At 46.1% G+C, this 22,813-nt stretch overlaps 1 protein-coding gene across 12 annotated transcripts in view; it reads left to right on the top strand.

Moving 5' to 3' along the window:
• MINK1 (misshapen like kinase 1) overlaps positions 1 to 22,813 on the top strand; it is an 86,240-nt gene that overhangs the window by 53,217 nt on the left and 10,210 nt on the right. For all 12 annotated transcript variants that reach the window (XM_049774275.1, XM_049774280.1, XM_049774282.1 and 9 more), the window contains exons 2-12: positions 10,541 to 10,606; positions 12,199 to 12,255; positions 12,359 to 12,484; positions 16,894 to 17,004; positions 17,399 to 17,489; positions 19,017 to 19,147; positions 19,445 to 19,499; positions 19,631 to 19,709; positions 19,962 to 20,137; positions 20,560 to 20,629; positions 20,991 to 21,204. In XM_049774275.1, the coding sequence (XP_049630232.1) occupies positions 10,541 to 10,606; positions 12,199 to 12,255; positions 12,359 to 12,484; positions 16,894 to 17,004; positions 17,399 to 17,489; positions 19,017 to 19,147; positions 19,445 to 19,499; positions 19,631 to 19,709; positions 19,962 to 20,137; positions 20,560 to 20,629; positions 20,991 to 21,204 (1,176 nt within the window). The remainder of the gene's footprint in view (positions 1 to 10,540; positions 10,607 to 12,198; positions 12,256 to 12,358; positions 12,485 to 16,893; positions 17,005 to 17,398; positions 17,490 to 19,016; positions 19,148 to 19,444; positions 19,500 to 19,630; positions 19,710 to 19,961; positions 20,138 to 20,559; positions 20,630 to 20,990; positions 21,205 to 22,813) is intronic.

Below are 22,813 nucleotides of genomic sequence, written 5' to 3'. Positions count from 1 at the left end.
CTCTGTTTTCTTGCTTTGGTATAAATATTTTGATTGTTAAAAAAAGGGGGGAGGTGCTGGAGAGATAGCATGGAGGTAAGGCATTTGTCTTTCATGCAGAAGGATGGTGGTTCGAATCCCAGCATCCCATATGTCCCCTGTGCCTGCCAGGGGTGATTTCTAAGCATAGAGCCAGGAATAACCCCTGAATACTGCCAGGTGTGACCCAAAAACAAAAAACAAAAACAAAAAAAGGGGTGGGGCTGGAGAGATAGCATGGCTGTAGGGCGTTTGACTAGCACGCAGCTGATTCGAACAGATGGTGGTTTGATCCTGGCATCCCATATGGTCCCCCATGCCTGCCAGGATCAACTGAGCACAGAGCCAAGAGTAACCCCTGAGCACCACCAGGTGTGACCAAAAAGAATAAGGAAGGAAGGGAGGGAAGGAGGGAGGGAAGGAAGGAAAGAAAAGGAAAAAAGGAAGGAAGGAAGGAAGGAAGGAAGGAAGGAAGGAAGGAAGGAAGGAAGGAAGGAAGGAAGGAAGGAAGGAGGAAGGAAGGAAGGAAGGAAGGAAGGAAGGAAGGAAGGAGGAAGGAAGGAGGAAGGAAGGAAGGAAGGGAGGAAGGGAGGGAGGGAAGGAGAGGAGGGAGTGAAGAAGGAGGGAAGATAGATAGATAGATAGATAGATAGATAGATAGATAGATAGATAGATAGATAGATAGATAGATAGATAGATAGATAGATAGATAGGTGAGAGAGAGATAAATAGATGAGAGAGAGAGAGAGAGAGAGAGAGAGAGAGAGAGAGAGAGAGAGAGAGAGAGAGAGAGAGAAGATAGATGTCAGCAGCCGGAGTGATAGCACAGAAGAAGAGTGTTTGCCTTGCAGGTGGCTGACCCAGGATGGACCTAGGTTTGATTCCAGCATCCCATATGGTCCCCTGAGCCTGTCAGGAGCGATTTCTGAGTGTAGAGCCAGGATCCAGGAGCCAGACCCCTGAGCACTGTCAGGTGTGGCCCAAAAAACACAAAAAAAAAGAAGAAAAAAAACTGTCTAGGAGGGAATGTTGGGTCCTTGGTGGGATTTTCTACATAGTAAGATGTCATCTCGAGGGCCAAAGCAATAGTATAGCAGATAGGAGGTTTATCTTGCACACAGCTGACCTTGGTTTCGATCCCTGGCATTTCTTTTTTTTTTTTTTTTTGTCACACCCGGCAGTGCTCAGGGGTTATTCCTGGCTCCAGGCTCAGAAATTGCTCCTGGCAGGCACGGGGGACCATATGGGACGCCGGGATTCGAACTGATGACCTTCTGCATGAAAGGCAAACGCCTTACCTCCATGCTATCTCTCCGGCCCCGATCCCTGGCATTTCATATGGCGCCCCAAGCACTACCAGGAATTATTTTTGAATGTAGAACCAGGAGTGTTGATGGGTAGGTCACCCCCCCAAATAGATAATAGATAATATCATCTGTACAGAGTTACTTTTACTTTTTTCTTTTCTATTTAGATTCATTTTGTTTTCTTTCCTTAGTTACTCTGAATTAACTTAGAAACGGTTTCTTTGTTTTGCCTGAGTCATTTTGTCTTCTTCTCAAGTCACTGTTTGTTTTTTTCTGCTTTGTTTTGTCTTGTTGTTTTGTTTTGTTTTGTTTTTTGGGTCATACCCGGCAGCTCTCAGGGGTTAGTTACTCCTGGCTGTACGCTCAGAAATCACTCCTGGCAGGCTCAGGACTCTGGGGATCGAACTGAGGTCCATCCTGGATCAGCTGCATGAAAGGCAAAAGCCCTACCACTGCGCTATCACTCCAGCCCTTATTGTTATTTTTTATTTTTTTTTGGTTTTTGGGCCACACCCTGTGATGCTCAGGGGTTACTCCTGGCTATGCGCTCAGAAGTTGCTCCTGGCTTCTTGGGGGACCATATGGGACGCCAGGGGATTGAACCGCGGTCCGTCCTAGGCTAGCACAGGCAAGGCAGGCACCTTACCTCCAGCGCCACCGCCCGGCCCCCTTATTGTTATTTTTTAATTTTTTATATTTTGGGGGTTTTGGATCATACCCAGTGGCATTCAGAAGTTGCCCCTTGCAGGCTTGGGGGACCATATGGAATGCCAGGATTCGTGTGCACGGTTAACACCTTACCGCTGTGCTATCACTCCGGCCCCCACTTTTTAAAATATACCTAACCATGGGGCTAGACAAATGGCACAGCGGTGGTGTGTTTGCCTTGCACGTGGCAGATCTGGGAGGGGCCAGTTTGATTCCCTGCATCCCATGGTCTCCAGCCTACCCGAGGCTATTTCTGAGTGCAGAGCCAGGAGTGGCCCTGTGGGTCACCAGGTGTGGCCCAGAAACCAATCTATCGATCAAGTTTAAAAAAAGAAAAAAAAATTTTTTTTTTGGCTTTTGGGCCACACCTGGCGGTGCTCAGGGGTTACTCCTGGCTATCTGCTCAGAAATAGCTCCTGGCAGGCACAGGAGACCATATAGGACACTGTGATTCGAACCAACCACCTTAGGTCCTGAGTCGGCTGCTTGTAGGGTAAACACTGCTGTGCTATCTCTCCAGCCACAAGAAAAAAAAATTTTTTAAATATACCAACTTAATCTTAAACCTAAGAATCCTAAATTGAGGTGAGATTATGATTAGTCTGTAAAAGAGGTTGAAATTTATGAGTGGCATATTTTGTTCTGGGTTTAGAGTAGTTCTGAAAGACTTTGGAAAAAGAATTTGGGACTGAACTTTGGCAAATGACAAATCATTTCAGATTAGGGTTGACCACACTAGTATGCAGGTGGGGTATGGGTGGAGAGATATAGGTTGAGTCAGTAAGGAAAGAAATACTGTTAGCTATGACGGATACTGGTCACAGTCTCTGACTTTAGAACTCCTTCCTGAGAGTACTAAACCTTCCTTTCACCTCTTAGTAACTTTCTAAAACACTTTTTCCAAAATGGCTCATTGACTCTGCATTAGAATCCATTAAATATAGAAATCTTTGCTTCCCACTCACTATGGTTGGTACTAATTAAATCAGAATGTCTGGAGAGGCCTTAGATGTCTGCTTCTGAACCATTTCTTATTTATCCCGGATCTTGAGAACCAGTACCCAGCAGTAATCAGCAAAGCATCTATCCCAGGTTTTCTCACTTTGGTCAGGTTCTCTACTCTTCTGTAGTACATGATCTGTTCATGTCACCATCATGTCCTAGTTATTGGCTATTTGCAGAGCTCTAACATTTTTTTTTTCTCTTGTTGTCAACAAATTAGTGTCTCTTCACTTTTAATGTCTTCCTCTCCTCTCTTTCTCATTAGTTAACCATACTTTTGTTCCCTTCCTTTTGCCACTTCTGGACAAGTGACTGGACAAGAATTAGATTGCTGGGTCAGGAAGATAGTTCAGATCCCCAGCACTAGAGCTGGAGTGATAACATAGAGAATAGGGCATTTGCTTTGCACATGGCTGACCTGGCTTCAGTCTCCGGCATCCTAGATGGTCCCCCAAACCTGCCAGGAGTAATCTCTGAGCACAGAATCAGGAGTAATCTCTAAACGCAATTGGGTGTGGTTCCAAAACAAACAAAAATAAAAAAATAAAGGCCCTGCACTACCAGGTATGCAACTTCCCCCAAAAAAGTCAGACTGCTGAGACACAGAGTTTTAGCCCCAAGAGAAAAGATAGGACACCCTGCTATAACTTTATCCCAAGACTGCCTGGTAGCTTCCCAAGTATGGAGATAGGTCTGAGGTCATACAGATAATTCAGTAGTTACTGTGTATACAGCTGCCCTAGTTTGATCCCCAGCATAGCATCTAGTCACTAAACACTGCCAGGAGTTAATCCTAAGCACAGAGTCAAGAACAATCCTTGATTTATTATCAATCATGTTGATATTAATTATTACTTTTATTAAATTATTGCTTTATTATTATATTAATTATAATTAATTATTAAGCAAAACAAAATAAAACCAAGTGAAAATAAAAGCCTCTCAATATGAAACCAGGGACACAGACAGACACATATCTAAAGGGATGACTTTCACATGTGAATAAATGCATAAGTTATATTTATTTAAAGTATGTTTCATATTTATGGACATTCAGAATCCTGAGTATTACAGAGATAAACAGGTACTATTGTATTTTATCATTACTGTAAAGTAGTGATGCCATTTATATAGTATCTAGAAGACAAAACTTGCATATTATAGAATATAGGCACATAACACACATATATACACATCACATATACATATCATGAATGATAAATTTTAGACATAAGAATATGGACTCAAATGTAGAATGGATGCCTTGTGTAAGACTTGGGTTTGATCCCTGGCACTAAAAAATAAAGGAAAAGATAAGTTTGTCAAGCAACATCTATCTTAGTGTTCCCTCTTTAGGGTCTCCTTTCGTTCCACAAACACAAGAGATCTTGGCTGTTTTAAAACCACTTTCTCTGATTTTGTTTTGTTTTGTTTTTGGGCCACACCCGGTGTTGCTCAGGGGTTACTCCTGGCTGTCTGCTCAGAAATAACTCCTGGCAGGCACGGGGGGACCATATGGGACACCGGGATTCAAACCAACCACCTTTGGTCCTGGATGGGCTCCTTGCAAGGCAAACGCCGCCGTGCTATCTCTCCGGGCCCCACTTTCTCTGATTTAACCACCAGATTCCCTGCCCTCCCCGTTTCCTTTCCAAATCAGACTTCTTTGGGTAGGGGGGGCTACACTTACAGCCTTAACTTCCTCTTTACTCCCTCCCTCTAGCCTCTGTGGTCAGCCTTCTGCTTTTACAGCTGCACTTCCCGCAGAGTATTTCTTGGTGCCAGCACCAATGGTATTTTTCTCAGTTCTTTCTGTCTCTTCCTCTGTGTCTGTCTTGCTCTTCCTCTGTAGCACAAGGCTAGCTCTGCTCTTTTATTCTCTCCCTGTACTCTCTCCTGGATTATGTTATTTCCTGTCCTTGATCTCACATTCATGAATGTCTACATCATTTATCTACAGACCCTTATAGCTAAGTGTTTGAACGATATTTGCATCTGCATGTCCCCCAAAATCTCAAACTCAACACCCAAAAACAAAGTGCTGACATGGCTTTCTAATTCCTGTCCTCTACTGAATGCTTATCTTTTTTTTTTATTAATTTTTTATTTTTAATTATGAGAACAAAGATGCAAAGAAAGAGGACAAGGTAAAGTTACAGTGGAAGGACAATCACCCATAAACAGAATTCTCAGTAGTCCCATTGCTGATATCTTAACTTTGAACTTTCAGCCAAAGAACATTAAGAAAAGTAAAACAGAACCCATGTACAATTACTTTGTCCCTCAAGTCCCCAGATCATAGTACATAATATTTCTTAGCAGCACACAATGCAATCTAAAGACATAAAACTTATGTAACTCCTTAAACATTGAAGGCAAAGTACTTTTTTACATTTCCATGCACATACACATTAGTTTAAGTTAACCTCAAAAGTTTAAGTGGGTTGTTTTTCTTAAGGATTAGAGTCAAAGGAGCACAGTAAAAATGGCGTTAGAGTGGCCATTATTCTTTGCATAGGCCCACCAAAATAGGAGGGACATGGAAAGGAAAAGCCTTGGCCTAAATACAAGGAGACCCTACCCCTGAAGTTTCCTGGCATAAGACCAACTGTAGGCTCCAGGCAAACTAGTTTGTCCAATCCAGGTCATTGTCTGTAGTGCCCAATACACTTTTTTTTTCACACAGTCTCTGTTGTTGGTATCATTTTTCTATATTAAAGATCCTAGAATATGCATATCCTATATTGCAGTCAGGATGGTGCGGAGCGTCCTCTCATTTCACCTCACAATTAAAGGGCAATGCAGAGAACCCTGTCCTGTAAGCAGGTCATTGTTGTTGTCAAGTCTTCTTAGTGTTAAGGGAAGTCTCTTTTGAGCAGGTCGATGTCAGAGTCGTGGTAGGGTCTTCCCTGGTAGAGGATTGCTTCCAGGTGTTGTTATAAAAAATCTTGGATGTTTCGTAGGTAGCTTCCCTGGTTCAGGGGTGAATGGAGGATGCCCATTCTTCTGAGGCCTGTGCCAGGTCATTATATCAATGTTCAGGGTGTAAGGCCCCATTGCACTATGAGATTTGTGTGTTCCAATCTCTATTAGATCAGAACTTATTTGTATGTATAGTATTTTCCTATTTTAATGTGCCTGTGCAAACAAGGAACAATGCCACATGGTGTTATCGGCGCATATGGGGGCCATAAGAACAAGTCCAACAATCCCCACGACATGGTTCAATCATAAGCATTAAACTGAGGGACTCTTCCACCAAAATTCCTTATTGAACAGCTCACAAAGAGAAGACAAGATAAAAAGTGGGTAGAATCGTCACGGTAAAAGAATATTTAGAAAGAGTTATAGCTGTTAAAGAAAATACACATAAAATATTCAAAAAACATATGTGTCCATTTTATGTCTTTTGAAATAGTTGGGGGTTGTTAAATCCAATGCACGACCTTGGTCTGTGATTAAAACTGTGTAGTACTGAAGTTAAAAAGGGTAAATGTGAGATACTGATGGTTGGGTGCTGAGAGAGTTAAGGAGTAATAATGAGCTTTGTAGGGGTGTGTGAAAGGGTAGAATCTGTTGGGGCAGGAGGTCGGTCTTGGTGCCTAACAAATTAAAGAACTGAGGGTAAAGAGGGTTAATTAAGGGGAAGAAAACGAATCCGGATTGGAAGATGAGGGAGTAGAAGGGGCTCTGTTGTGGAGGAGGGGAAATATATCAGAGGGGTTATATACATTGTATAGATGAATTGTTTATGGATTTGGCTTGGCAGTCAGAGAGGACCACTGTATAGGAAGTCACGTCTACATATACACTGATTTTAGAGACCTATTTGAATATTATTCTCCAAATCTAGGGAATTCCATTTTTTTCTCTAAAAACAGTTGAGAATTAAGAATATTTTTGAGGGGCCGGGCGGTGGCGCTAAAGGTAAGGTGCCTGCCTTGCCTGCGCTAGCCTTGGACGGACCGTGGTTCGATCCCCCGGTGTCCCATATGGTCCCCCAAGCCAGGAGCATCTTCTGAGCACATAGCCAGGAGTAACCCCTGAGTGTTACCGGGTGTGGCCCAAAAACCAAAAAAAAAAAAAAAGAATATTTTTGGGTGTTGTTAAAAATTATGTATGTTGTGCGGGCGCATTTGCGCCCGCACACTTTTGAAAATGAATAATAGTAAGAGGAGAACTCCTGAATGGGGTCCAGTCTGGCGTGGGGGGATCTCAGTCCCCTGGACTAAGTGGTCATCCCAGTGGGCCTATGGCTAGCTGTCCTGCCCAGAGCCCCCAACATACCAGCTGAAGAGAAACAGAAGAACTGGCATGTGGAGTCTTCTGGGTGCAGCCCCTGCCTCTGTCCTGAATGCTTATCTTTTTTTTTTTTTTTTTTTGGTTTTTGGGCCACACCTGGTAACGCTCAGGGGTTACTCCTGGCTATGCGCTCAGAAGTCGCTCCTGGCTTGGGGGACCATATGGGACGCCGGGGGATCGAACCGCTGTCCGTCCTAGGCTAGCGCAGGCAAGGCAGGCACCTTACCTCTAGCGCCACCGCCCGGCCCGTGAATGCTTATCTTAAAGCTCAGTTTATACAACAGCTCCAGGAAGTCTGCCAAAGATTCCCACCCTGAATTTCATTCTGCTCCCTGAAACCTTGAAATAGACTTTCAATACAGCAAAATGGTCTTAGTTTGACCCACCCCCAAAAGTTAAATACTTGAATGAAGACTCATACTAAAACTCTCACTGAAAAGTCACTTTTCCCAAGTGCAGATATTAATATCTCTCTCTCTTTCTCTCTCTCTCCCTCTCTCTCCCCCTCCCCCCCCTCCCCGCTACGGGGCTACACCTGGCTCTATGCTCAGAAATTTCCCCCGGCAGGCTCAGGGGACCATATGGGATGCCGGGATTTGAACCACCATCCTTCTGCATACAAGGCAAATGCCTTACCTCCAAGCTATCTCTCCGGCCCAGTTATTAATTTCTATTGTGCAAAGAAGTTTCCTAATGCCTTATAGGTTTTCAATTAGTCTTAGGGCATTAGTCATAAACTGCTGCATATCCATATTGACACACTTGACCTGAATATAAAACTAAAAAGGGCTTGTGGTACCTTACATATTTCTCATATATTGTTGAGCTCCCCACTGTACCTTATTGAGGTATTGTCACACAGAGCTCAATAAATATTTACTGGGTAGGTGGCCGGAGAGATAGCACAGCAGTAGGGTGTTTGCCTTGCACGTGTCCAACCTAGGATAGGAGTTGGTTTAATTCCTGGCATCCCATATGGTCCCCTGAACCTGCCAGGACAATTTCTGAGCACAGAGCTAGGAGTAACGACTGAGTGCTGCTGGGTGTGAACAAAAAAAAAAAAAAAAGAAGAAGAAGAAGAAGAAGAAAGAAAATATTTTGAAATCCTATATAAATTTTCAAAAAGAGGCAGAAAGAAATTTTTTTTTTTGTTCATTTGTTGTTGGTGTTATTTTTGTTTGTTTTAGTTTTGGAGTTATATCCAGTGATACAAAAGGGTTGTTCCGTGCTCTGCACTCAAGAATTACTCCTGACAGTGCTTGGGGGACCTTTTGGGGTGCTTGGATTAAGCCCAGGTCGAGTGATGTAAGAGAACCTGTACCTGCTGTAATATCTCTTCCACCTAAGAAAGGAGTTTTAATTATATTTTGTTTTTGTTTCAAAGCCACAGAACCACACCTGGTAGTGCTCAGGAGTTAGTGTTGAGAGATAGCGCTTGGGAGGTCCTTAGGGACAAAGTGGTACAGGGATATGAACCTGGGCTTCTGACTTGCAAAGCCTGCCTTCCAGTTATTTGAGCCATCTCTCTGGCCCCTACTAATGCACTATTTTTGTTGTTGTTGTTGTTGTTGTTTGGGGGCTACACACGGCTATGCTCAGGGTTACACCTGGCTCTGCACTCAGAAATCACTCCTGGGAGGCTCAGGGGACCATATGGGATGCCGGGGATCGAACTCAGTCTGTCCTGGGTCAGCAGCATGCAAGGCAAATGCCCTACTGCTGTGCTATCACTCCAGCCCTAGTTATGTACTTTTAAGACTCAGCACAAAGATGCCTAAGTATTACCTGGAGAGTTTATTCCCTAAGTGCCATCCTTCCATCCTTCCTCTCTGTGTGTCTCTTCCTTCTCTTCAGAGGGTGTGAAGGGACCTGCCCTACACACCTGTCCTCTGTGGTCGTGCCAGAGTACAAACAGAGCTGCGCCTTGACTCGTTCTCCACTTGCAACTCCAACTCCCAGCCTCTCTCAGAAAGCAGCCCTGCCAGGAGGGTGTGTGGGTGGACTCCCCCAGCAGCCACACTGCTTGCAGAGCTTGCCTGCTCTTGGCCCAGTGGGTGAATGAGTGTCTTTAGAGGCTTTGTTTGAGTTCTCTGGCCTCCTCTTCCTGGCACTGCTTGGCTCATGAGCTGGAACTGTAAGTTCTCACTTTTTATCCACCCATCGCAGCAGTCCTTCTGACTGTCACCTACTCCCAACCCCCTACTATTCATTCTAGGTCCCTTCTCTCACCCCCATATGCTTCAAACTGTGATCTTGAAACCCTCCAACTCAGAATGAATGGGAAGGGAGAAAAAAGACAAATTTTGCTCCTTGTAGCTTTCCTCATCCCTTCTTTGGAAAAAATAAATGATGATGAACTGTTATTGAGCACGTGCTCTATGGCAGGCACTGTCTTTAGTATTTATGGGGATTACCTCATTTGAAGGTGACACCAATCGCCAAGGCAAGTATGGCTTTAGCGTATGAGTCTACATCACTTCTCTGCTCCCAGCCCAACCCAAATCTGTCACTGAATTTATAATCAGTACTGTGCCTTGGAAAAGCCATTTGTGGGTCATAGGGAATGGTTCAATAGCACTAAGCCCTTCCTTGTAAAGCTGCAAGGAAAGCCCTAATACTGCCCACTCATGCCATGCACAGTTCTACAGCTCTGCTCTGGAATACCTGGTGCCACCACAAGTGTGCTATATCCAGAGTACAGCAGCTGGGTGTGAGCACCCAACTAAAAGTGTGTTCCTGCCAAGACCACTGTAGTTAAAGATGTGTAAAATCCATGACCAAGAGTGTGTGTGACTCTTGTCATTTCTTGTTTGAGTAATACCCAGCAGTGCTCAGTCTTACTCCTGTCTTTGTGCTCAGAAATCACTTCAGGACAGTCTCTGAGAATTGTTACATGATTCAGGGGATTCAATCCAAGTTGACTGTCTCCAAGGCCAAGTGCCTTACCTCTAGTGATTTCAACAATAGCAAAGGGAAAGGATGGCTAAATGAAAAGCGTTCTGGTTTCTGCTTTCTCTCATCTTCTCCTCTGACTTTAACCCCAGAGAACATTAATTCAATTCTGAGCCAGTCAAAGGAAAGTCAAGTGACTGTCCCTCTAGCCCCTCATAATCCATTACTCTTGTATCCTGATCAAATGCCTTTTTCCTCACACTAGGTGCAGAATTTTCTGAACTCCTAATCTTCTTTCTCTCTCCTCCCAGGACCCTGCTGGGATCTTTGAGCTGGTGGAGGTGGTTGGCAATGGAACCTATGGACAGGTATACAAGGTAAGACTTGAGTGGTGCATAGAAGCATGATTTTCTCTCAAGGGGAGAGGAGGACATGGGGACCCTTGGAAAGGGGAGAGAAGACTTGAAGAGAAAAAAATATAAGTAGTGAGAAGAGGAAACAGCAAGTGGGTGTTATTGCAGGCATCTGCTTCTAGGTGTGGCAGGAACAGGGTGGAGCTGGGTGACATATGGCCCTTGGAGTTGTGAGGGCCATGGGAAGAGTGTAGATACTTGTACCAGGGCTCATCTCAGAGTTCAGGAGAAGAGCTCAGGCTAAAGGTGCAAGTTTGAGTTTTCCTAGGACCACAGAGATATCTATCTGGAACTTGAAGTTGGGATGTGATGAAATTGGTGACCTTATACATAGGGGAAGTGGCTTTCTTGAGCTTCCACAGACAGCCTGTAGTGGGCTGGAACCAGAGCTCAACTATTCTGCATTTGTGGCTGCTCTGTCTCCCACAGAAGTGATTTCCTCAGTCACTGATTATAATTTGTAGCCTTGTTTGTCCAGCCCTCTCACATCGCTCAACACCAGTAATTCCTATATGTCTGGGTGCCCCCAACACCACACAGCCTTTTGTGTCCCCTTCCGTTTTGTGTCTCTTGCCTATTTCCTGATTCTCTAATGCCACCTGCATTTCTCCCACCCTTTTTCCTCATGAGTTTGGAAAATAGGCTCCCATCCCCCGCCCTCCATCTTTTACCTAGTCGTTGCCATGGAAGTAGTAGCTCTGTGTTCTTGTGCTTCTCTGGGCTTAGGGTCTTGAATGACTGCTGGGGATAAAAATAATCCAGGGACTTGCAGTACGCATGTCCTTCCCTGCCAAAGACTGTTCTTCCCCAGGAAGCCTTGAACTTTCCTGTCCAAATCTTAGATGCCTCCTGCTAGGAATTTCTGAAGGATGAAAGGAAGGGTTGAACATGGCAGAACATACTATAGAAGACCTTCCTTCCCATTAACCCTGTATTTTCTTGAGTTCCCTAAAATTTCAGCTGTCTCTCAGATATTCATGATAATAATTTGAAAGGCTTTTGTGGGGGGGGTAGAGATGTTTGTGGGGAAGATTATATGCTGTGCGTTGATGGAATACATACAGATGCCCCACTCCCAGCTGCTTCAGCTCTAAGAACAGAGAAGTTATTTTTCATTTAGAATCAAGCCAGAGAAGTAGGAAAAAAACCTAAGGGCCTTCCACATCCCTCTCATCAGTGTTGTAGGGGAGGAACACAGAGCTTGGAAGTTCAGACTTGGCAGTTTTTCTGTAGCCTTCAACCCCTATGACCAGCACATAAATTAAATTATCTAGCCACCATGACAATCACTGTATGTTTGTTTGGTTTGGGGGCCAAACCCAGTGGTGCTCAGGAATCACTCCTACTGGTACTCTGACAATATGGAGTGACAGGGTTTGATCCTTAGTTAGCTGCCTGCAAGCAAGCACCATACCCTCCCTGATCAGATCTCTCTAACCTGAAAAACCACTTTCTAAGGCAGAAAAACACCCCAAAGTGTTGGCTTCCTCTTGAATCCAGATCACCCTAACTTCAGGTCTCTGAACCTCCTAATTTTCTGCTTCTCTGTCCTGCAGGGTCGGCATGTCAAGACAGGGCAGCTGGCTGCCATTAAGGTTATGGATGTCACAGAGGTGAGGAGTAATTGGGGCAGAAGGAAGGGAGGGTTTGAACATTAAAAAGAGAATGAAGGAAACTGTTGGGACTCACATCCTCCTATTTATCCCATTTACCTAGGATGAGGAGGAGGAGATCAAGCAAGAGATCAACATGTTGAAAAAATACTCTCACCACCGCAACATTGCTACCTACTATGGGGCCTTCATCAAGAAGAGTCCCCCTGGAAATGATGACCAGCTCTGGGTGAGAAGAGCCCACTACCAGTCCCTGCATTTCTCTGGTTCTAAGAGTGCCCTCACACCAGCCCTCAGTTCATACAGCCTTTCCTTTGTCTAGATTCAGAGGAACCCCTTTTTGAGGTTTGTTTGGTTTTGGATTTTTGTTTAGTTTGGGGGCCATTTGACAATGTTCAGGACTTAGTCCTGGCTTTGCACTTAGTGATTATTCTTGACAGTGCTCAGGGGATGATATCGGATGCCAGGGATTAAACCCAAGTTAGCTTCATGCAAGGCAAGTGCCATACCCGCTGTACTTTCTCTCCAGTCCATCAGAGGGACCTCTTAAACTTCACAGAACGTTGGGGCTGGAGAAATAGCATGGAGGTAAGGCATTTGCCTTTCATGCAGGAGGTCGGTGGTTCGAATCCCGGCATCCCATATGGTCCCCTGTGCCTGCCAGGAGCGATTTCTGAGCATAGAGCCAGGAGGAACCCCGGAGTGCCGCTGGGTGTGACCCAAAAAACAAACAAACAAAAAAAACAGAACCCCAACTTGTTGTAGTTTTTTGTCCTTTAGAGCATTTTTCAGGGGCTGGAGAGATAGCACAGTGATAGAGCTTTTGCCTTACATGCAGCCAGTCTAGGATGGACTGTGGACTGTGGTTCAAATCCTAGCATCCCATGTGGTCCCTGTGCCTGCCAGGAGCAATTTCTGAGCGCAGAGGCAGGAGTAACCCCTGAGTGCCACTGGGTGTGACCCCCCCCAAAAAAAAAGAGCATTTTTCAGGGCCCTGGGTTTTACCCCTGCCTTTGTTCGAACCAGGTACCATGTACAGCAGGAATGAGCAATATCATCCTAGCCAGATCTAAAAGAGATCACAGGGAGGCTGATCCATCATTCTCCTTCCTTTGAGAAGGACTTCTAGGAGAAAGCAACAGACCGAAATATTTGTGGGAGGTGACAGTGTACAGATCATTATGGATGATGATTCTTACCAGAACTTGCTTTAACTCTTAGACCTCTCTGCACTGAGTTCTGTCCTTGCCCAAAATATTCCTAAGTGTCATCATCCTCTTGTGCATTATTGTCTACAGATTCCTCCCTAGTGGCCCTATTTGATATTAATCCCAGCCTTTTAAGAAAGCATGGCAGGGGCCAGAGCGGTGATGGCGCTAGCCTAGGATAGACTACGGTTCGATCTCCCGGTATCCCATATGGTCCCTCAAGCCAGAAGTGTCACCAGGTGTGGCCCAAAAACCAAAATAATTAATTAATTAATAAAAAGAAGAAGAAGAAGAAGAAAGCATGGTGCAGGCCAGAGTTGGTAGCATAGCAGTAGGGTGTTTGCCTTGCTGACCTAGGATAGACACAGGTTCGATCCCCAGCATCCCATATGGTCCCCCAAGCCAGGAGCGATTTCTTTTTTTTTTTTTTGGTTTTTGGTTTTTGGTTTTTGGTTTTTGGGCCACACCCGGCGGTGCTCAGGGGTTACTCCTGGCTGTCTGCTCAGAAATAGCTCCTGGCAGGCATGGGGGACCATATGGGACACCGGGATTTGAACCAACCACCTTTGGTCCTGGGTCAGCTGCTTGCAAGGCAAACGCCACTGTGCTATCTCTTTGGGCCCCCAGGAGCAATTTCTGAGTGCAGAGCTAGGAGTAACCCCTGAGCACCACTGGGTGTGACCCCGCCCCCCCAAAAAAGAGAGAGAGAGAGAAAGAAAAGAAAAGAGGTGAAAGAAAGCATAGTGTTAGGGGCCTGGAGTGATAGCCCAGCGGGTAGGGCATTTGCCTTTCACACAACTGACCCAGGTTTGATCCCCAGCATCCTTTATTGTCTCCCAAGCCTGCCAGAGGTAACCCTTGTGCACCACAGAATATGGCCCAAAAGCCAAAAAATAAACAGCAAAAAAAGCATGATTCTGGTTGTGAAGGGGTTTGGAGCTTATATACAACTTTCCCCTTACTCCTTATGGAGCAACTTCTTTTTTTTTTTTTTTTTTTTTGGTTTTTGGGCCACACCCTGTGACGCTCAGGGGTTACTCCTGGCTATGCGCTCAGAAGTTGCTCCTGGCTTCTTGGGGGACCATATGGGGCGCCGGGGGATCAAACCGCGGTCCGTCCTAGGCTAGCGCAGGCAAGGCAGGCACCTTACCTCCAGCGCCACCGCCCGGCCCCCTTATGGAGCAACTTCTATGTATGCACAGAGATGCTTGAGTTCTGGCCCCTGTCTCTCTCTGTCACTGTCTTTTGTTTGTTTGTTTGTCTTGTTTTTAGGACACACATAGCACGCTCAGGTGTTACTCCTGATTCTGAGCTCAGAGATCACTCTTATCAGGCTCGGAACTATATGGGATATCACTGATCCCGGAGATCATACCTGGCTAGGCCGTGTACAAGGCAAATACCCTATCCATGTGCTATTGCTCCAGCCCATCTCTCTTTCACATTATATACATAAGTGTGCACAATATGTGAGTAACATATCAAGTAGGTCTACAATCTATTGTGGAATGGGAGAGATCATTGTAGTGATTGGGCACCCCTTCTGAACCTGTTTGGTACCATCTCCTCAGTGGCTATAACATTGATTGGCAAATTACTTTTGTGTAGGCCAAAATACATAGCCATCCAGCATTTATTTGCATTGTACATGTTAGATTGTTTGTTTGCTATACTTGGTGATACTCAAGGTATATTCCTGGCTCTGCACTCAGGAATCATTACTTAGTCCTCAGGGGATTATATGAGATGCCAGTGACCAAAACCAGGTCAACCATGTGTAAAGCAAGTGCCTTATCCTCTGTACTATTGCCTCAGCACTCTGATGTTTATTCTTTTTTTTTTTTTTTTTTTTGGTTTTTCGGGCCACACCTGTTTGATGCTCAGGGGTTACTCCTAGCTAAGCGCTCAGAAATTGCCCCTGGCTTGGGGGGACCATATGGGATGCCGGGGGATCAAGCCACGGTCACAATCTTTCCTTGGCTAGCGCTTGCAAGGCAGACACCTTACCTCTAGCACCACCTCGCTGGCCCATGATGTTTATTCTTTTTGGAACAGGGAAACCCAATCCCAGTGCAGTGCTCAGGGAACTAACTCAAGGCTCCTGATGTAAAATAAACGCTCCAAGTTGTTGAGCCATCTCCATACGCTTTCCTCAAAACTGCCCCCAAAATTCTGTGTAGGACCTTGAGATATAGTTCAGGTCATAGGGCATTTGGCTTGTATACAGCAGCAGTGACCCTGGGTTGAATCCCCACTACCACATGTCCTTCCAAGAAATACCAGGGACACTCCTGAGCAAAGAGCCAGGAGTAGCCTGATCACTGCTGTGTAAGGCCCAGGGAAGAAAAAAAAATATTCTGGGGGTTCAAGGGTGTGACTTGGTAGTCGAACACATGCCATGTATCTAGGATCTGAGCTCAATCCTATTACTGCAAAAAGTACTGTGAGGGGCCAGAGCAATATCACAGTGGGATGGGGTATTTGCCTTGCACACAGTTGATCCAGGTTCGATCCCCAGAATCTCTTAATGGTCCCTCAAGCCTGCCAGGAGTAATTTCTGAGCATAGTCAGGAGTAACCCCTGAGTACTACCAAGTGTGACCCCAAAGCAAACAAAAAACATACAAAAAGTACTCTGGGTCCGGAGCACAGGTAGGGTGTTTTGCCTTGCATGCAGCCCACTAAGGATAGTCCTGGGTTTGATTCCTGGCATCCCTTATGGTTTCCCCAAGCCTGCCAGGAGTGATTTCTGAGCGCAGAGCCAGGAGTAACTCCTGAGTGCTGCTGGATGTGCCCTCCCCTCCAAAAAAAGTTATCTGAAAATAATCCATTGAAAATGTACTATGGGAACCAGAGAGAATCAATAGTTAAGGTACTTTTCTTGCATGTGGCTTTGTTTTGATCCTTAGTACCAATTTGATCTCCTGAGCACCATCAAGGTGATCCCTTTGTGCCAGAAATTAGCAACGAGTACCAATGACTATGACTCCCCCCACCCCACCCCCAAGAAAAGGTCAGCAAAATTCCTGTACCCTCACCTCCAATGGAGGCTTTCCTTTGGGCCTCTGTTTCTCATTTAAAGTTCTTCCCCTGAGCTGCTGGAAGTAGCCACTTATTCCTCTGTTCTTGCCCATACTTGTTTGTGGAGCTTTCCCCCAGGTCTTACCAGGTTCTCTTAGGTCAGTCCCATGTCCTATTTTTATTTCTTTGGTGGTTGCTTTGAAGGACTCACCTGACAGTGCTCAGGAGCTACACTCAACTAGTTGCTCAGGGGTCATACCCTGTGGTTCTCTAAAACATATAGTGCCAGGTATTGAACCCAAGCTTCCAGCTCAGTTCTGACTCTCAGGCCTCTGGTCATCCGGGGGACTAACAGGAGGAGGAGGCATTGCCTGGCTGATGGTTCTTCCTGTGCTTTCATCTTACTACAGCTGGTGATGGAGTTCTGTGGTGCTGGTTCTGTGACAGATCTGGTGAAGAACACAAAAGGGAATGCCCTGAAGGAGGACTGTATTGCCTACATCTGCAGGGAAATTCTCCGGGTAAGCACTAGACACCTTCCCTCCTCTTTCCTCTTCAACTATTTCCTGCTGGAGCTTCTCTCTGGATGCGGACCCTCCTACACTGCGGGGGACTCTGTGTGCCCTTTTATGGAGAGCCTAACCTGAAGCTGGTGGGGATAAGAAAGAGCTCTAAGCTGGGGACTCAGTCTGCTGGAAAGACAGGTACCTCTGTTCCCACTTCTCACTTGCAACCCTGTAGCAGCTGGGAATTTCCTAGGAGCCACCACTGTACATGCTTCGCAAGATCAGCCTGTGTGTGGTTCCTGTACAATCCAATCCCATCCGGATTTAAGCCTCCCCTCCCACTAGACTCACTTTTTGTTCTTTTCATCCCTCCCACATAGAGACTAACTTCCTTTTTCTTTTGGTCCAGGGTCTGGCCCATCTCCACGCCCACAAAGTAATCCATCGAGACATCAAGGGGCAGAATGTACTGCTGACAGAGAATGCAGAGGTCAAGCTTGGTATGCTGATGTTTTATTTTGTTTTGGAACCATATTCATTTGTGCTCAGGGCTTATTCTGCATTCTTGGATCACTCCCAGTGGGTTTTGAGGATCATATGAGGTGCTGGGGATAGAATCCAGGTTAGCCACACACAAGGCAAGTGCCATATCCACTGTACTATCTCTGTTCCCTCTATCTACACTGAATTCTTCTGAGACATATGAGGTCTTTTCACCTCCAGGAGAGAGAGAATGAGAGGTCATTTTTTTGGTGGTGGTGGTGGTGATAGTGATGGAGGTTTGTACCCTACCTGGCAGTACTCAGGCTGCTCCTGGCTTGATACTTAGAAAACACTCCTGATGGTGCTTAGAAGCCAGGTTTTTCTCTTTGTTGGCCCAAGTTCAACTCTTGATTCTTACTAGTGTTCTGTTCTATACTTTCTTTGAGTTCTGTGAACATCCTCCATATTTTTTCTCTAAACTCCATATCTGAAAGACTAACTAGGTGGTTGGCCGTTGTCGGGTCATCAGAGTTGCCATCTTCATTCTCTATGCCTGATGTTAGTCTGCGTAGTTTCCCCATTGTCACGCCTGTATTGTGAGTTTTTCTACATGTTGTGGTGGTATTCATTGGCTAGGTGGAGTGTGTGGCTGCTTCCGCTCCCTGTGGCGGGAAGACTCACCTCAGAAGAAGCTAGCCCTGAGGGGATGGATGCCAGGGACGATCAAAGTTCCCAGGCTGGAGCAAGCAGGGGGAAGCCTCAAAATGTCTGCCATGTTTAAGAGGCCCAGCAGAGTCAGCTTTATCCACAGTTTCCAGGCAGGGAAGACTCACCTCAGAAGGAGCGAGCCCTGAGGGGATGGATGCCAGGGAAGTTCAACTCTATGCAGCCAGGAGAACTGCTCCTTTCCTTTTTAATTTCTTCCCCTGAACACCTTGCTTTCTGCTAGGTCCTTCTAAGGACTGTTTGTTTTTTGTTGTTTGGTTGGTTGGTTGGTTTTCTTGCCCCTCAATCCTGGGATACTGTCTCTAGGTAAGGATTTTTAGGATGGTGATGAGGTAGAAAAGGTATTCAGGTAGCTCCCAATTCCCAAGGCAGAGAGGCTATTCTCTGCCCTAGAACATGCACCATACAAGTCTCAGGCTAGAACAGTAGACATGAGGCTCATTCACAATACCCTTTTTTGGGGAGAGGGGTACACCTGGCAGTGCTTAGGGGTTACTCCTGACTCTGAGCTCAGAAATTACTCGGGGACTGAGAATTATACCCAGGTCGAGGGGCTGGAGCGATAGCACAGTGGTAGGGTGTTTGCCTTGCATGCGACTGACCCAGGACAGACCTCGATTCAATCCCCGCAATCCCCTATGGTCCCCCAAGCCAGGAGCGATTTCTGAGTACATAGTCAGGAGTAACCCCTGAGTGTCACTGGGTGTGGCCCAAAAACAAATAAATAAATAAAACCACGTCAGTCACATGAAAGGCAAGCACCCTGCCTGCTGTACTATCACTCTGGCTCACAATACCCTTCTGTCCATATGTTTCAGTGGATTTTGGAGTGAGTGCACAGCTGGATCGCACTGTGGGCAGACGTAATACTTTCATTGGGACCCCCTACTGGATGGCTCCAGAGGTCATTGCCTGTGATGAGAATCCTGATGCCACCTATGATTACAGGGTATGGAGGGGAAAGTAGAGGGCATGGAAATTGGGGTAATTAATTGGTTGAACATATTGAAGACTTGAGCAGGATTGTTTATTGTGAAGGCTTAACACCATATTAGCATAATAGATTGAAGAGCATTTGTTTCAAGCAAGTTCTAAATGGGAAAATTGGATAACTAGCAGGTGGTATAGGGCTGGAGGAAAGACCATCAGAAAGAGGAGTACACCAGGAAGTGGTCAGGAAGAGGCTATGATTGTGGTGAGGAGAGTAGTCAGGAACATTCACCTGTCCCTTCTCTTCTCTCTGTAGAGTGACATTTGGTCTCTAGGAATCACAGCCATCGAGATGGCAGAGGGTGCCCCCCGTAAGTGCCCTGACTGGGGGAGGAGGCTCAGAAAGTGTCTGTAGGGAGCTGGTGGGTCATGGAGGGTTTATTATGGGAAGGAGTTCTGTAGCCTCTTGGGAAAGACTGGCAATGTCTCTTCTTTGTCCCAGCTCTGTGTGACATGCATCCCATGCGAGCCCTCTTCCTTATCCCTCGGAACCCACCACCCAGGCTCAAGTCCAAGAAATGGTAGGTCTTTATGGTGCTGGTGTCTAGAATCAAAGGTCAGTGGACAAGGATTACCCACCCCCTTACCACACATGGTCAAACTTGAACAGAATAGGGGTTGGAACAGGGACATTGAGGCCCAGGATTAGTGTTGGGATGTGGAAAAGATTGGAAGGAAGTTGTGGTGACTTTGAATGATTTCCCACTCCCCCTTCTTCCTCTGGGTCCCTCTTTTGAGGGGAACCTCCCAGTATGAGCTCCCATTGTTTTCAGGTCTAAGAAGTTTATTGACTTCATTGACACATGTCTCATCAAGACTTACCTAAGCCGCCCACCAACAGAGCAATTGCTCAAGTTTCCCTTCATCAGAGACCAGCCCACAGAACGACAGGTTCGCATCCAACTTAAGGACCATATCGATCGTTCCCGAAAGAAGAGAGGCGAAAAAGGTGATTGGGCAAGGAGGGAGGTAGAGGGTCTCAGAACACATCAGTTCCCACATGTCTGCACCCGCCATGGCTTCTCCTGGCTTCCTTTCAGACTTCCTTCTTAGGCTCAGCTCCTCTAAGATTTTCCTTCCAGCCTTCCACCTTCCAAGCCATCCTAATGTCTCATTTTACAAACTTCCATGTTGAGCACACGCATGTATGCATCAGTGCACACACACATTCATTCATACATCCCTACTGATCCCTATTTCTGTCAAGGCCCGAACCTGAGACCCACCATTACCTCATTTCTGCAAGAAAGGGACCCAGGTGCTTGGTGGTCATCCAGACAGATCCTCTTGGTTATTCCCATATAAACTTTCCCTAGCCCGAGGGTAGTCTGGGCAGTGGGTGAAGAAACAGCAGTGATCTCTTCTCTGCAGAGGAGACAGAATATGAATACAGCGGCAGTGAAGAGGAAGATGACAGCCATGGAGAGGAAGGAGAGCCCAGGTGAGCTGAACAGACAATGGCTAGGGGAAACCTCTCATTTGCGGGGACAGTAGTGGTCCTTAGCTTGGGGAATGGCAATATGGGGTGATGGGCCCCAGAAAAGTAAAGTATCAAGTAACGATCTCTGGGTGCTTAGAGGAAATGGAATGAATGAGTGGGCAAGAAGTGGGGAAGAGAGTGATTTGAAGCTGCAGGCCAGACTGTTAAAGGAGGACAAAGCCAGGGCTAGGGAGATGAGAGAGCAGACCACCTCCTTGCCTCGGAGAGACCAGAGCAGATCAAGTCCCACAGAGGTGGCTGGCCAGGATGAGAGTGAGAACAGCTGGTTCTGACCTGTATTCATTCTATCATCCTGACCCAGCTCCATTATGAATGTGCCTGGGGAGTCCACCCTACGCCGGGAATTTCTCCGACTTCAGCAGGAGAATAAGAGCAATTCAGAAGCTTTAAAGCAGCAGCAGCAGCAGCAGCAGTTGCAGCAGCAGCGAGACCCTGAGGCCCACATCAAACACCTCCTGCACCAGCGACAGCGGCGCATTGAGGAGCAGAAGGAGGAACGGCGGCGTGTTGAGGAGGTGGGCAGTTCTGGGAGGGCCTGAGCCTTCTTACCCACCTGTCCTAGTCCCATTCCAAGTTCATTATGACAGTGAGGAGAATGGGGTGTTGGAATGGATTTGGGAAAGCTCTACGTTCTGGTTGGGGTGCAAGCCCAGTACACTCTGCCCTGCCAGCCCTGTGTGGATGGATGCTACCCTCTGCTAGCATCCCTTCACAACCATGCCCTTTCTGAAAGGTTGTACTGGTTCCCCATGGACCCAGTGACCCACTTCTTATTTATGCAGGTAAACCTGTACTCTGAGTTTGTCTCACTTCAAGTACCCTAAGACCTTGGGAGCTAGCACTTAGCATCCAGCATCCAAACTTTCTGACTCTCAGAACATTCTGGTCTGAATATGAAAAAGGTCATTCTAAAGATCCTCCTTTGGGACCAAAGAGATGGGTAGGGTGCTTAATTCACATGCAGCCAACCATGTTCAATACATGACATCTTGTATGGACCCCTAAGCACCGACAGAAGTAATCACTGAGTGCAGAGCATCTCTTGAGTGTGGTCCCCAAACCAAAATAATATATAAATGAATAAAGAAATAAAAATAAAAAGTAAAATCCTGGGCCGGAGAGATAGCATGGAGGTAAGGTGTTTGCCTTGCATGCAGAAGGACGGTGGTTCAAATCCCAGCATCCCGTATGGTCACCTGAGCCTGCCAGGAGCGATTTCTGAGCACAAAGCCAGGAGTAACCCCTGACTACTGCCGGGCATAACCCAAAAAACAAAGGAAAAAAAAATCCTTTAAATCTTGGTTGTTTTGACTTAGATCTACTAAAATGTAGATTTTTTTCTTTTATTTAAAAATATTTAATTCAGGGGCCTGGAAGGTGGCGCTAAAGGTAAGGTATCTGCCTTGCAAGCGCTAGCCTAGGACGGACCGCGGTTCGATCCCCCGGTGTCCCATATGGTCCCCCCAAGCCAGGGGTGATTTCTGAGGGCATAGCCAGGAGTAATCTCTGAGCATCAAACGGGTGTGGCCCAAAAACCAAAAAAAAAAAATTTAATTCAAAAAAAAAAATCATAAAATGGGGCCAGAGATATATCATGGAGGTAAGGCGTTTGCCTCTCATGCAGAAGGTCAGTGGTTCGAATCCCGGTGTCCCATATGGTCCCCTGAGCATGCCAGGAGCGATTTCTGAGCGTAGAGCCAGGAGTAACCCCTGAGCACTGCCGGATGTGACCCAAAAAAAAATTTTAATTACTTAGATTATTTATTTATTTATTTAAAGTGCTGGTAATCAAATCTAGTGTTCCCCCTGGGAAAGTACAATATTGGGGCCAGCAAGAGAGATAATTCAGTGTGTAGGTTATTTGCCTGGCATATGGCCAATTTGGATTTGATCCCCAACATCCCATATTGTTCTCCCAAGCCTATCAGGAATGATTTCCTAAGTACAGAACCAGGAGTAACCCCTAAGCACCACTGGGTCTAGCCCCGGTCCCCACAAAAAAGTATAGTCTTGAGGCCAGAGTAATAACACAGTGGTAGGGCATTTGCCTTGCATGCGGCTGACCCAGGACAGGCCTGGGTTTGATCCCCAGCATCTCATGGCCCCCTGAGCCTGCCAGGAGCG

This window comes from Suncus etruscus, chromosome 1 (assembly GCF_024139225.1).
Source record: "Suncus etruscus isolate mSunEtr1 chromosome 1, mSunEtr1.pri.cur, whole genome shotgun sequence".
Taxonomy (NCBI): Eukaryota; Metazoa; Chordata; class Mammalia; order Eulipotyphla; family Soricidae; genus Suncus; species Suncus etruscus.
This window is presented reverse-complemented; position numbering and strand designations above follow the sequence as displayed.